Source organism: Rutidosis leptorrhynchoides, unplaced genomic scaffold (genome assembly GCF_046630445.1).
Source record: "Rutidosis leptorrhynchoides isolate AG116_Rl617_1_P2 unplaced genomic scaffold, CSIRO_AGI_Rlap_v1 contig98, whole genome shotgun sequence".
NCBI classification, from domain to species: Eukaryota; Viridiplantae; Streptophyta; class Magnoliopsida; order Asterales; family Asteraceae; genus Rutidosis; species Rutidosis leptorrhynchoides.
In genome coordinates this window covers 78,464-93,969 of record NW_027266891.1, presented here as the reverse complement: position 1 = coordinate 93,969, position 15,506 = coordinate 78,464, and the positions used below count along the sequence as shown (strand labels likewise).

Genomic DNA, 15,506 nt, shown 5'->3' with positions numbered 1-15,506 from the left:
GAAAAAACTTGGGCGTGATTATGTAGGTACTTTACATGTCTTTCTATGCGTAAAGCGATTTTCAAATGGAATTTCTTTGCTAGCATTAAGAATGTATGTCTGGCTTGATTGTTTCGAACGTCTGGCTAGATTGTTCGAACAATAAACTTAGACGTCATTCTGTAGTTACCTTACATTACATGTGTTTCCCTGCATAAAATAATGGTAAATTTGATCAAATTGGTCAAATGTACTATCAATTCATGCAAAGAATCGTATGTAAGGTAGCTACGGAAATGCATGAAAGTCAAGTCCGATATAGTTTGAGACTTTCACCTTCGGGTGACCATACAACCAAGCAGACCGACTCGACGGAACAAACTGAATTTGATTGATTCGATCGGCTTAGTTTGTTTCATGGGTCAGATTGATTAGAAAAAGGTTTAAATTGATGGATTGAACAAAAATTGGATGAAAAATCTATCAAAACTGAGTGAAAGCAACTGAATTGCAACACGAAACCTGATTTTTGGGCTCATGTTTCTAAAGATTCAATGAACTCGTGAGGCAGAAAAATATCAAAGTGCTTTGCGGTTTGACAAAATTTTGCCTAATAAATTTCATGAGTTTATGAAATCATGAGTTCCTTTTATCACCTCGAATTTCAGCTCATGGATTGAAATAAAACTTGGTCCATAATTTTTCAACAGGTTCTAGATTAAATTTTTTTGGCACATAAAAGGCTTCTAGATTTATATCTTCCTATTGGATGTTGTCAGTTGACAACAACCCCTGTTATCGACATTTTGCCAAGGAACTTTAACTATAATGTTGATATTTTTAAAAAAGAATTTATGATTTTAATAATTTATTGTTTAAAATTCAAATAATTAAATACATGCATATCTTAATCGCTTTATTTTAATCTAAAAGTAAGAATTGTGCTTATATATTTCGAATTTAAAACCAACTCTTTGGCTAATAATTTCAAAGAAAGTAACTATTTGGTCCCTGTTTCAAACGTTGTTGAACTACATCGTCCCTCCAAACATAAAATGAACTAAATCGTCCCTCAAACGTTAACTTTTGAACTACTTAGTCCCTCGTCCGTTAGTGTCATTAAGTTTTGCCTACGTGTCAATTTTAGCCAATCAGAAAGCGACACGTGTACATGACGTGTTAAAAATTCCACATAGACTTATCGAACCGATTGAACCGATTTAAAACGAATTGATTTGATTTAAAACAGATTGAACCGAATTAAACAAATCGAACCGATTTGAACCGATGAACAGTGTCAACTTCTTCCTCACAACTTTCTCTCTCCTCCAGTTTCTCTCTCTACTGCTCAAATTCCGTTCTCACTATTCCGACCACCTCCGGCCACGTTCTTGGTACCAAAAGATTCCTCTATCCGTCACGAACACGATGGTACCGATTAATGACTCTAACTCGCTCTAATTTTCCGAATTCCCGAGTCAAAGTTTCGGTCAAATTTTATAAATCGTTCGAATTAGCCTAATTCCTTTTAACAACAAGTTCTTAAGGTTGTATAAAGGTTATATATGCCGGAAACGAAGTAAAACAACTAAAAGGAAGCTTCGAAAGTTTTACCTCAAATTCGACGTTTCACTCCGATCGTCGAGTTAAGCTCCAAGAATGGTACGGTTCGCTTTATACAACCTTAAGAACTTGTTGTTAAAAGGAATTAGGCTAATTCGAACGATTTATAAAATTTGACCGAAACTTTGACTCGGGAATTCGGAAAATTTAGAGCGAGTTAGAGTCATTAATTGGTACCATCGTGTTCGTGACGGATAGAGGAATCTTTTGGTACCAAGAACGTGGTCGGAGGTGGTCGGAATAGTGAGAACGGAATTTGAGCAGTAGAGAGAGAAACTGGAGGAGAGAGAAAGTTGTGAGGAAGAAGTTGACACTGTTCATCGGTTCGATTTGTTTAATTCGGTTCAATCTGTTTTAAATCAAATCAATTCGTTTTAAATCGGTTCAATCGGTTTGATAAGTCTATGTGGAATTTAACACGTCATGTACACGTGTCGCTTTCTGATTGGCTAAAATTGACACGTAGGCAAAACTTAACGACACTAACGGACGAGGGACTAAGTAGTTCAAAAGTTAACGTTTGAGGGACTATTTAGTTCATTTTATGTTTGGAGGGACGATATAGTTCAATAACGTTTGAAACAGGGACCAAATGGTTACTTTTGCCAATTTCAAAGTCAAAGATATATTATATATCTAATTTCTTGCTTGACTAATCAACTAAACAATATAATATAAGTTTTGCCTCGTTCAAAATCATTTCATTTTCATCTTCTCTTACACATTAGGAATTTTCAACCAAAAGCACGTTTCATTCCTTTCACCATGAACAACAAAGTTAGCCATCGGAGAATCAAAACGAACGGCATTTCGCTACATGTGGCGGAGCAAGGGACCGGACCTCTTGTACTTCTCCTCCATTGCTTCCCGGAACTTTGGTATTCATGGCTTTACCATATCCGTTTCTTGGCAGATCGCGGCTTCCATGTCGTCGCGCCGGACTTGAGAGGCTACGGCGACTCGGATGCTCCTCTTGATCCCAGCTCATACACTCTATTCCATCTTGTTGGTGACATAGTAGGGCTTATTGACCATTTTGGAGAAAAGCAGGTTCATTTCATTTAAGTCCTTAATATTTTGATATCAAGTCTATATTATCCTTAACGTTTTGTTTCATTCATAATTGTGTTGTTAAATATGTATAAAGGCATTTGTGGTGGGAGCCAACATGGGAGCAGTTGTTGGATGGCATGTAAGCTTATTCAGACCAGACAGAGTGAAAGCTTTTGTTCCCTTATGTGTCCCTTACTTCCAAAGAGATCCAAACATTTCTTTCATTCAAAATTACCGACAAATTTATGGCGATGGATTCTATATGTGTCAATTTCTGGTAAACCACTTTCGCAATCAGAAAATACATACAAATCACTCTTTATCACGTGGAATTTTCGAGATCCATAAGAATTTTTTTACATTACTATGTCCTAAGGGAATTGTGAACCTTGATGGAAATGAATGAAATAGATATTTTATATTATATGGGTCTAAATATTATGTGTGTTGATATATGATACGCACATGTAAAAATGATGACGTGCCATACACTATGTACACAAGAATTTTTCAAATGTTGATGCAATTTAGAAAGTAATTGGTTTTTTTAAGATTATAGCCTTGATTGATTAAAATGAGTTGTGACATTCCAAGCCAGTTTTTATCTTTTTTCTGGAATCAAACCGGAAATCGATTCAAAACAAGTTGTTCGTATATATAAGCTTGTGATTTTGGTGGTAAACTGAACAGGAACCAGGGAGAGCTGAAAGAAGCTTTGCAAGATACGATTATTTGACGATAATGAAGAAGTTTTTGCGAATGACGATGACTTATACTTTGGACAGCATCTCCTGGTATGGAAGTAATTGATTGTATGGAGACACCATATGTGTTGCCAACATGGACTAGTGAAGAGGAACTTCAAGTCTATGCTGACAAGTTTCAAGAATCTGGTTTTCTCTGGTGCTCTCAACTATTTCCGAGCTATTGAAAGTAAGCCTAATAAAAAAAAAAATCCTTTTTTTTTGCTTCTTACACGAGTAAAGATATCGGAGAAGTTCTTGTGTATACCACACCACTACTTAGACATGATTATCAGAACTTTTGACATGTGCAATTTTTGGAATCTATAAGATAATTAATTTATTTATAATACCCCATTAGGAGTACCTTCACAAATGAAGCGTAGGACGTATATTTGAATGTTCACTCGGGGTAGCGAGAGTTCTACAAGATATATAGGCACTATCGAATAGCACCTTGAGATGAGAGATGTGAACAAGAGGCTTCTAGAAAACTAGTGTTTTTCTGAATGATGAATTAGGTCCCAAATATTACACGGTCAAATTATGATATGCATGTATAAGTGCTGATATAATCCTTATAATAACAGGAACTGGGAGCTTCTTCGACCATGGCAAGGATCAAAAATTACAGTGCCGGCAAAGCTCGTAATAGGTGATAAGGATTTAGGATTTGAAAGCACGATGAAGTACATTCAAGGAGAAGATTTTAAGAGTCTCGTACCAGATCTTGAAGTTACAATTCTCCATGGACACCATTTTATACATTTAGAGAAAGCTCAAGAGGTCTCCCAAGAAATACTCTCCTTCTTCCTAAACTATTTGTCTAACAATTAATCTCCTTCTGGTTGGGATAAATTTTTGTCATATATAGTTGGTGAATTTAAAATTGTCGTATAGTTATTTGTCTAACAATTAATCTCCTGGTTGGGATAAATTTTTGTCATATATAGTTGGTGAATTTAAATTTGTCGTATAGTTACTTTATGTGAGCTACCATCCATTTGATGTAGTGTAGCGGAATTTGTCCGTTTGGACATTACCGATGAATGAGTTGTGCCTTTTGCCGATTATCAAAAAAGAAAAAGATTAAACTTCATTTTGTGGAGAACAAAATAAGGGATATTACGGAAACAAAATAAGGGATATTACAGAATCAATGTATATATTAACAAAATTTGTAGTGCTATTCACATAAATGTGATGGAATTAGTGATAAATGTCATAAAAGAATGTAAAAAAATGCAAAATTTTGGACAGAAAATATTGTCATTGATCCTTTCTTGCCGGTCTAAGAAACTTCAAGACGTTCTCATAGACGATAAAAGTTATTGCTGAAGCCGGAACGTTTTTCAAGAGGTTTGGAGTAATGCCTTTGTAAAAACCTCGAATGCCCTCAAACCTGCAAAGTCAAATGATGAAAAAGGAATCAACTTTAGCGAAGAGGACTATACAACAACAACACAAACCTCGATTCCACGGAGTGGAGTCGGCTATATATATATGTATCCTCTCGTTTAAGTCCAAGCGCAATGTGTAGCTCATATGCCATATTATTTGCAAAAGCATACGAAATTTCAGTCTTCTCCAAGTTTTAACATTACATGAAATCTTAATTCTATGTTAAATATCAATCTCACCGTTTTGTCTCCCTGACTACATGCGAACTATCCATATTCTTGGGTTGCCATCGGTATTTGGCCGTTGCTGCAAATAGAAACAATACTATTATGATTATGCACAGTGATTTCAGTTTAAAAACTAGACTCGCAAAATAAAAAATTTAAAATGGCATCTCAAGTAGCAACTTAAAGTCTAACAAAATAAGAAGTCAAGAGTAAAATCTCAGCCAGCATTCAGAATTTTCGAAAGTGAACGACAAGTTTTCAAAGATATAAAAATGGGTTTACCTGCAAGCGAGCTCGAATAACCTGAAAATACACAACCCAACTAGATTTAGATGCAATGATGATAAAAATAGTGGAATAAGCAGAACATCATACTAATTACAATTAAATAGAACTTAGAAGCACTAACCTGAAATGGGTATGTCACAAGAATGGCGGCAACTTTAGAAGACCCGCCCAGAATAGCATAATCAACTGAGTTCGTGTCATTACATGAATAATTTAAGAAGATAATTAAAAACTCTGAATAAACTTTAAAGCCACAGAAAATAAAAACAACCTAGTATTTACTTTGTAGTAAAAATAGAAGCTTTTGAAACACAAGGATATTTCTGGACTATGAAACTAACGATCTAATAAAGCTCTACCATGTAATTCAAATCCCCAACAAAAAATGAAAAAGGACTCTTAAACACTCTCACTTGAAGCTTACCAGCAGATCACCAGTCTTATCAGAATCAGGCTTCCTTCTTCTAGATTTGAAATCAACGATAACTTTACGGAGCTCTTCATATGCTGTGAATTGAATAGCACCATGAGAAACCTGAGGAAGCAACAATAATCATTAGTCGTGTTGTTGTGAGTTGTGAACACTTGTAGATATTCATAAATATTGTATTTGTTTAGCAAATAGCTATCACATCTACTTGGTTAGACATTTTTAGCACTGGTGAAGATCTCGAGGACGAGGAATGGAGAAAAGAACACAAACAGCATAACATACCAGAAAAAGACCTGGACCAATCCCTTTATATAGGGCCCTTAGTCCTTCCTCCCTCATTATGGTTCGGATTGCATCTAAAATGCACAAAAATGAACAATAATAATACTTTGTCATTTATCAGGTAGAAGCCTTTGAGAAATGCTAATGAATGATCATCTATGACACAATATGTGACATGAATAGGTAATAAGAACATTGCGGTATACTTGAAGCCACAAACCAAATATGAAAATTTCATAGAGGTAACCAAAATCAGGTGAAAGTATTGGGTCTAAAATGCTGTTTTACTAAAGTTATTTTTTATTATCAAACGCATTACTTGCAATTGTATATTTTTAATCCATTTCAGAGATATGTTGGCAAGCACAGCATTACTGACCTTTAAATTAAAATCAACATGGACCTAGATCAATGAAGAAGTGACAAACATTTAGACACGCTTGATAAGATTGCTCATATCCATTGTCAAAGTTGATGTGATTTTCTATAGCCTACAGGAGGGGGAAAAATTTCTCAGCGGAGAACAGCATTAGAAAGTTAAGATAAGAGGGAACCTGACCATAAATCCCTGAGTATGGCCGCGTTTGATGAAGGGGAGTCTGAAGCTGCAATCTTGTCTTAACAAGCCAAATAGGATTTGTGCACAAACAAACCTGAAAAAATCAAGATACATGTTAACAATTAAACATAACAAAATCCTATGTTTAACATATACTGGGATTTGCTAGATCATAAATTATTGAAATCTATCTAATACATGAAAGCATCTCACTTTCCGGCATTTTAGTAGTTCAGACACTCACCAACCTCCTGCTTCGGCAGCAGAAGCAAGATGGAGACCAGCACTCAGCTTTTCCTCCCCGTTTCTCGAGTATCTTTGTTTGGCTCTGCCATAGCTGAGAACAGGAAACCCATAAATTTATATTCTAGATTGAAATTGCAGGCACAGAAGACTAACAGGAAGGTTTCGAAGATGTTTCATATCATGAAATTTATATTATACTCGATACAAACTACTCAAACAAAGAACAAAACATACGATAACAATCAAAATCCCACTTACAAGAAGAAATACAAAGCCCAGGAAACACTTGATCCCAGAACAGCTGGACAGAATCCTGCGTAAAGCCCTCTTAAACCCTGTAACACAGAATTGGGGAGTAATCAATTTCACGCATTTTCCAAGACGTCCGATTTAGACTCAAATTCAATAAGCATGAGCTTAGAATTGTATAATAACATCAAACAATGACAACATTTAGTATCATAAAGTCTAAAACTTGAGCAGCAAAAGAAGAAGCAGCTTAGAACCTCATAGCGAGCAATGGTTGAAATAGCCTGTACAGTGTTCTTATAACGTGGGAAGATTCATCACTCGACCATCGTTGACTGCTCATCCAATCAAAATTGGAAACAATAGAAATCAAACAAAGGATCCAATTTGAATTTTAAAGCGAAATACTGCAAAATGAATAGAAGGGGTTGCAAGACCTTGAAATCTCGTACGGACAACATCGAGAGGATGTACTGAAGCGACGGTGACGAAACCAGCGACGGCGCCGGCGGTGGCTCTTTCCCATTGCCATTTGGAATCAGACTGAGGACGCATGCTTTTGACTTAGCTGTGGTGGAGATATGATTATCATTTCATTTTGAGTTTACGATTTGTAAAGCAATGAAAAGCCAGCGAAGACACAGTCGGCGACCGATTTGATTCGGCGCCGTGCGGTGGTTGCTTTTGCTTTGCTTCACTGAAATTTCTGTTAAGCTGTAGTTTACCCGCCATGTGGAATTCATTACTCACTCATGGGCCCTTTTCTGGGCCCCAATTAGAAATAAGGCCCATTTTCTTAAAGCCCAATGAATAGTTTGACTTACTCATGGACTGGACTGAAGGACCCTTTCATGATGACGATGAAAATGAAACTACGATCGAAGGCGAGCCTTACCACAACCAATAAAGTTGGTCTTTTATCGCCTGAAGGTTATGGCTTTGAAAACAGTCTCATTATAATTGTGAAGGGAAGATTGTGTATTACGATATCCTTTCATCCTTAAAGCGGGAGTCTTAGGACATCGGATTTGCCCTTCACGAGTCTGATAGTGAATTCTAAAATAGAGACGGCAATATTTAACAAGAGATGCTAGGGGAATTGGTCAAGACTTCAAAAATATGGCGTTGGGAGAGAAATGCAAAAGAAATGAAGAATACAGTAATGAAGCTTGCAAAGCAAGTTATTTCCCAAATATTACAAAGGGAGTATCATTTGCTTGGCAAGGAGGTTAACCATATCAAGGAACAATCAAATGTTGATAACTCTTTAAAGAGAATTGAATTAATCATCACTCAACAGAAACTAGTTCTACAAAATGGTGTTTGTAATCACCAAGAAAGCGGAAAGACAAATTTGACAAAATCTGAAACGCGACTCTTTACAGCGTTTTATAGATATTCTGCACCGTGGAGATCCCATCATTGGCTCCAAATTTCAGCAGGAACATGAACAAAATCAGTATTCCTTGGGCATTCCACTTTTTCTCCAAAATATATCTAAAAACAAAAGTGGAAACCACACCAATCAAAATGGAGTCCTATATTTCACCAATGCAACAATCTAAAATAGCACTAGAATAGGTAACATTTGTATCGGATATGATATAATCTTGGCAGTTCTCATTTACGAAATGCCGAAAACCCATAATCTTGTCAACCCAACAGTCTATAATTGCACTAAAACAAGTAACATTTCTATAGGACGTGATATCATCTTGTCATTTCTCAATAAGAAACGCCAAAACCCTCACAAATGAACTTTATGATGAACCATAATCTTTTGTCAACCCAACAGTCTAAAATTGCACCAAAACAAGTAAAATTCCTATAGAACATGATAATAATCTTCCCGCTTCTCATCTACGACACGCCGAAAACCTCACAAATGAACTTCGTGAACCGTAATCTTTTGTCAACCCAACAGTCTAACATTGCACTAAAACAAGTAACATTTCTGTAAGACATGATACAATCTTCCCGTTTTTCATTTACGAAATGCCAAAAAACCTCACGAATCAACTTTATAGTGAACCATAATCTTTTGTCAACCCAAAAATTGTACTAAAACAAGTAACATTTCAATAAGGCATGATATAATCTTGCCGTTTCTCATTACGAAACACCAAAAACCTCACAAATGAACTTTATACTGAACCATAATCTTTTCGCCAACCCGAAGAGAATACGAACTATGACATTTCATAAATTCTCAAAAACGAATCATACATTCTTCCCAAACAACTACATTATTAAATCTTCTGATCAACATTGACCAAACTATGACGTCTAAATCCTAAATTCACTAAACTACGAAACCAAAGCAGCAAAAAATTTCGGATGTTTCGATATCAGTTACCTATTCTCTCCGACTCCTCATTCCATCGAAACTTTTAGCTCCAACATCGGTTAACTTCTTCATAATAATCTCAGCCTCTTCCTTAGTGACTCCTTTCTTCAAAACAGTCGGAGCCTTTTCCACTAAATCTTTAGCCTCTTTTAGCCCCAAATCAGTAAACCCTCTAACTTCCTTAATCACCTTAATCTTCGCCGCCGAATCAAACCCATCTAGCTTCACATCGAACATGGTCTTCTCAGCCTTCTCAGCAACGGCAGCGCCGCCGCCTCTACCGCCTCCCGGCATTGGACCGAATCCCATCCCAGGCATCATTACAGCCATTACCGGCATCTCGCTGACGTTTAACTTTTTCCGAAGGACTTCCGTCAAGTCCATGACTTCAAGCAGAGTAAGGCCGGAGATTTCATCGACGATCGCGTTAACTTCATCTGACGGTTTCACGGCTGTTTGCGTGCAGAAATGGCGACCGAATTTGGGGATTTCGGGATTTGGGGTCTTGTGAATTCGGGATAATTGAGATGAAATCAATCGTAAATTTCTCATTTTTAATGTAATTAAGATATTCTTAGACAAATCGTTCTGAGCTGAGTTGACTCAGTGTTTGTTCATAGCTTCTGAATCAAAGCCTTTTGGAAAAAAAAAACGATAAACCCTAAAATTGACAGTGTCACTGACAGACTTTGTGGGTGTTTTTATTTAATGCCCTTTGATGTTGGATGGAATTACTAAAATGTAACGGGCTTTTATGGGCCTAATTTGTTATCCTTTTGGAAATTGGCTTTTTCAATTTGAGTTTTGGGCTGTCCTTTTGTAATGAACGATTCGTAATCGATTCATTTTTCGCTTGAAGTTTTTGAGATTGATGAGTGATTGGTTCGATAGGAAAGGACCGAAATCGAACCGGAACCGATTGACTTCCATTCTAGTTTTAAACCTGAACTTTTTTTCAAGATGATAAATCATTCTCTCAAATCAAATCTCAATCGAATTTTAAGTGAATTTGAAAAGTGTTTGATAGGGAAATAGGCTAAGGGGCAAACGTAGCCCGATCAATCTTCCATCGACCAATCATGGATATCCAATGGGGTGCCAGCCCAATGAGACTCAATTGGCGTGGCTCGAACCGCCTCACACATAATAAGTAACCTATTTTAATTTGAAATATTCGGAAAGAGTCAAGTCATATACTATATTGGACACGACCCAACAACTATAAAGCATCCCAAATATTCCATCCATTTATTTTTGTTTGTCAAAAATTTTAATTTTACCAAATCAAGACAGTGAATAAATATCTATTTATTAACTAATTTATCTCTAATAATTAATTTTGATCTATTCCATACTAAACATTTGAACGGTCATTAAAAATTATAAGATGGTAAAGATCCATATTAATTTTATAAATAAATAAATATTTTAAAAAAAATTTTAAATATTTTAAAGGTAAAAGAATAGCCTTGATGGAAAGAGTAAAGTGCCAAAATTCTCTTTAGTAAAGCATTTTACATTTGCCATGAAAAGCACAAATCCCTCTTAATATGGCAATAATTATATTATAACCTTTAAAAAGACGAATCTACATTAACCTAAATTCTAGATAAGCATCAATTATGTTGGACCAAAAACCAATCACGACACAATTATTAACATTTTTTTCACCATGTTGCCATGTTGTTTTAAAAGAATTAGAATTTTTCCGGTACTTAAATTATTGGTTTTAGTTTTAAAACATCCTATCAAATTGATTTTAAATAAAGAATCATTAAATTGGTTCAAAACTGTCGGTTCCGACTTTAAAATGTAAAGCTGGTTTTAAATAGATAATACCTATTTGGGGTTTTAATCGTGGGATCAAATAGTGGATGTTATCGATAATATCCACGTTTTTTGTGCTTCGACACTAGTTTAGAAATTAGATTTTCATCTGAAAAATTAGCTAAGTTTTCATCCGAAAATTGTCGTCGTGTTAAATTAACGATGTTTCAAAGGACAAACACGGTACTGCTTGTCGGTGCACCTGTAATCCCAGCTAGGAGAGATTACAAGCACATATAGTGCAAGTAGAACAAAATAGAACAAACACAGCAATAGAACTAAGATCTTGTAACTAAAAGGATGTTGTGCAGATGATTTGATTCATTATGAGGCTAAATGTTGGAATCTAAAGTGTTTGGATCCTAAAATCTAGTTTAGTTTCAATTTAGTACTAAGGTTTTCTCACCAATACAACCAAAATATAAAGCTATTTGAAACTGTAAAAACAAAAGTGATGAACTTTTAAGAAAATTGCAGATCTGTCTTTCATTAACCTAAAAGCTCATAAACAGAAAGAGTAAAGTTAAGGACTTTATATACTGATCCTAAACCACCCTAGACGTCATAAAGTTTGATTACAAAATACTGAAAATGCAGAAATTACATGTAGGAAATTTTAGATTAAAAGTGTTTTTGGGACCACTTCTAAGAAAATGCCACCTAATATTGTTTACTCGACCATTTCTTGCTCTCTACTTCTTCTTTCTTCTCAGATTAATCCTATCAAGTGAAATGTGACTGGTAAAAATGCAGCAGTAACATTCTTCTTCTTCTTCTTACAATCAAATCAAAATCTGTAGAAATGCTTCAGTTGTTGACTTTGGAGTTGACCTTTTGTTGCAGCCATGACAGATCGAAATAACCATTGCCGAAAGTTTCTAAACACTACACTAAATGATTCTACAACTTCACTTCTTCATTTTCTTAACTGGAAATTAAAAAGGACTATTGGACTTGTTTGAACTTAAACTGAAATAAGCTAAAACAGCAGCCATTTTCATCTTCTCATGTTGCAATCTTGTAGAAACTTCCATAACAACTTCCAAATGCATAATGTAGCTTGACTGAATCGAAAGGAACAAGAAAAATGGCCAGCATACAAAATCCCCAATTCTGACAACAAAACCCAGAACTTAAGTTGATCGAGCATACATTTTATTCTTTACTAGATAATTGCTAAAATTGACTTCATAATCAGATTGAGAGAATCAAGTCGACCATAAATGGCCTTTTGAATCATCAAAATCCATCAAGAATAGCAAAAGATAAGCTAACTCTAATTATTCGGAAGAGAGAGAAAACTTAGCAATGAAACAGTAACCTGAAACCCTAGGCAAATTGGGGCTTTTCGATCGGTTGATTTGCGAAGCAATTGAACACAATGTCGTTGTTCCTGAGGTTGGCACGATCATTTCCAGCTATGTCACGACCTTCGCAAATCGAAATTTTCGGCCGGTGGAATCTAAATTGCATTTCTGGCTCGACTGGTTTCAGAAACTTCAACAGCGTCCCTGACTTTTTTCTTACACAGACACCAAGGTCCTCAAGTTTTTTTCAGTGTGCCATTTCGTCCTCCATAGACAACTTAACTTCATCTTCTTTAATCTTCCCTGCATCATCCTTAACCGATCCAGTCTTGATTCCCTTCATTTCAGAATCATCTAAAACACATAGGAGAGCCTTGACAAAAGCATTGATCCCCGATTTTGATGGCCTTTTCATTGTATTTTTCTATTTCTTCAGCTGCAAGCTTCCTTTCTTCTTCTTTCTTGACAAAAATTTATTCTCTTCAGAACAAGCCAATCCTTCAATAAATTGTTGGAATGCAGGCTCAGCTAAACAACCTCTTTCAACACTGTTAATCTAAGTTGCATATTAATTTGAAAAATACTTTCACGATAAATTTAGAACTAACCAAACGTCCAAATCCTCATAATTTCTTTCAATTTACTCACAATTCAAACATCCAATTTCCATTAACACACAAAATAAATAGCTACTCACAGTCACAGGAATTTACTTGGTTTAATACCAGACACAGACCAAAGAAGCAAAACAGAAAAACATAATTAACACATGAGACATACAAGATTAACATAATTAACAAAAGCAAAGTTTAATCGTCCCATCTTAATTTCTGTTAATCCTCCTGCAATTCTTCCTGATCTCTCCTCTAGACCCAGTCAACGGTGAGATTAAGCTCATCTTAACCATAGATTTCGCAAATTGCTCGAAAAACGCCTCATTGTTATAAGCATATTTCTTCACAAGCTCGGCCGAACCAGAATTCTGAGTCAATAAAATTTGGTCGGAGCTCAATAGACCTTGTAAGCTAACAAGTTCTTGAAGTAGTCGTTATTGAATTTTGCAGGGCTGACGTAATCAAGGAAAAATAGGTTTTGATCTCCACCGGATTTAGGGCATCGTGTTTTCAACTGAGATGCATATTTCTGATCTAGTGTGAAATCCGGCTGGCCATTTCCGGTTTGGTTGTAAAGTCTCTGTCTGAAACTTGTACACCTTGAATTTCCAATTGTATGGCTCCCTATAAACCAAATGATTTATTTTAGTAAGAATTCCTAATGTAGGTCTTCAAAAAAAAAAAAATTGATACCAAATTAACCGAAAATTGAACCCGAAAATGAATCCAATCCAAAACTCGGTGTCTAATACTTTTAAAAATTTTAAATCACGTCGATATTTGTATTCAAATCGAAACGAATTTAGATTCGGATGCTCTGATCATAATGTAATCGATCATTATTGATGTTAATATTTGACGGAATATTTACCGAGAGAGCAACCATATCGACAAGATTAAGGCCTTGTAGCTTAAACTTAGTAAGAATGGTTTGGAAAGTGTTGTTAGGAGCAGGAATATTGTTGTTAGAGCCACTCAAGCTAGCTCCCAATGAATCTCTTCTTCCCAATGGAACTACCCAGCTTGGTCCTCCTGTCTGCATCATAGAAATAAAATTGAAATTAATCCTTTGTAGTACTAAACCTAAAAAATATTTGCCCTTTTTGGAAAATTTTATATATTTATCCGAAAAAAGTTGTAATATTGTGACATGAACTGACCAAAACAGTGGAGTCTCTGGCAGCTAGAGCCAAAATATCAGCACAAGAGACAATATGAGGACACTCTTTCTCTATAGCAGATTTGATCTCGTCGATGACTTCAAATCCTCTAGCCCGAGTTTCGATTAGGGTTCGATCTTTTCTCACTGAGAAATTTTCCAGTGTTGTCTAGTAATATAGATGCATCACACCCCTGGCAAAAAAGAAAAAAATTAACAACATTATTATCACCATTCGAATTAACCCAATAATAATTTAGAGATTTGCACAAGGATAAATTATTTTTTTTTTAGACAGACTTATTTCTTTCTTTGTCGATAATTATCATTTAATATTCCGTTTTTTAAGAAATCCTATACATATTATCCTTTATTAAAATAAGAATAAAAAATCGGATACTAGAACTAGGCGTGTTCCAATGATTAAGACATTTCCTCTAATATAAGGGCACGAATTCAATTCCTATTAAAAATATCCAAAATTAAGAAATAAGAATGGCACTTTTTCTAGCAACTCTGTAACTCAGTAACTGTCAAGTTTAAGACATCAACGGACGAGCTCTTAAGAAACTTGTATGAAATCTACCATTTTTATTATAAATTTGTGTATGAAAATCTTGTTTAATTACCTTAACAAAGCAGTCATGGAAATGGAGCCTGAGCAAAGAAGCAGCCATCCTAGTTTCGCGAGCGACGGCTTTCGCAACGACGGAGTAGACAATCTTCTCGATGTTCGGGCACGAATGGTCGTAAAACTGAGGGTAAAGATAACCGGTCGGGTTGGAGAAGCAGAGAGGAGCAAATGCAACAAGAGAAAGAACAGAAAAAAGCTCATTGACTGAGCCATAGCTTTAATAATTTTGCCTTTGTGAAACCAAATGTTATGAATTAAGAGAAATGTTATCACAAGTTATAAGTTGCTATGATGATTTTTGAGTTATGGCAAGTTAGTATTTATATAGGAGTATAAAAGAGAATTTTATTATAATAATTTTAAAGAATTTATAAAGAAGAATTATAATAAATTAAAAAGAATTGTGGAGTGGGTAGCTTACTATGTATTAGCTAGCTTAACTTTACAATAATAGAAAACTTTGGATTCGGTATAGTGAATTCTTTTTGGATAAGTAAATTAACCTGTTCTTCATCACGAGCATATATATAGTTTT

At 35.4% G+C, this 15,506-nt stretch overlaps 3 protein-coding genes and 1 pseudogene across 3 annotated transcripts; 1 reads left to right on the top strand and 3 right to left on the bottom strand.

Moving 5' to 3' along the window:
* The first annotated feature begins 2,367 nt into the window (after nt 1-2,367).
* Nucleotides 2,368-4,235, top strand: LOC139885515 (epoxide hydrolase 2-like; annotated as a pseudogene).
* Nucleotides 4,236-4,667: 432 nt separating this feature from the next.
* On the bottom strand, nt 4,668-7,638 carry LOC139885513 (folate transporter 1, chloroplastic-like). The gene is given in 13 exon segments (XM_071869268.1): nt 4,668-4,800; nt 5,039-5,075; nt 5,078-5,105; nt 5,309-5,329; nt 5,436-5,557; nt 5,750-5,849; nt 6,030-6,103; nt 6,589-6,682; nt 6,829-6,925; nt 7,093-7,169; nt 7,341-7,385; nt 7,387-7,418; nt 7,521-7,638. Coding segments are annotated over 13 exon segments (978 nt in total).
* A 1,801-nt stretch (nt 7,639-9,439) lies between these two features.
* LOC139885512 (uncharacterized) lies at nt 9,440-9,982 on the bottom strand. The gene has a single exon (XM_071869267.1). It carries the CDS (start codon nt 9,980-9,982, stop codon nt 9,440-9,442), a length of 543 nt encoding a protein of 180 aa, XP_071725368.1.
* Nucleotides 9,983-13,387: 3,405 nt separating this feature from the next.
* On the bottom strand, nt 13,388-15,184 carry LOC139885517 (peroxidase 72-like). Its single transcript, XM_071869270.1, is given in 7 exon segments — nt 13,388-13,587; nt 13,590-13,804; nt 14,051-14,214; nt 14,339-14,452; nt 14,454-14,531; nt 14,967-15,160; nt 15,163-15,184. Coding segments are annotated over 7 exon segments (987 nt in total).
* Between the last annotated feature and the right edge of the window lie 322 nt (nt 15,185-15,506).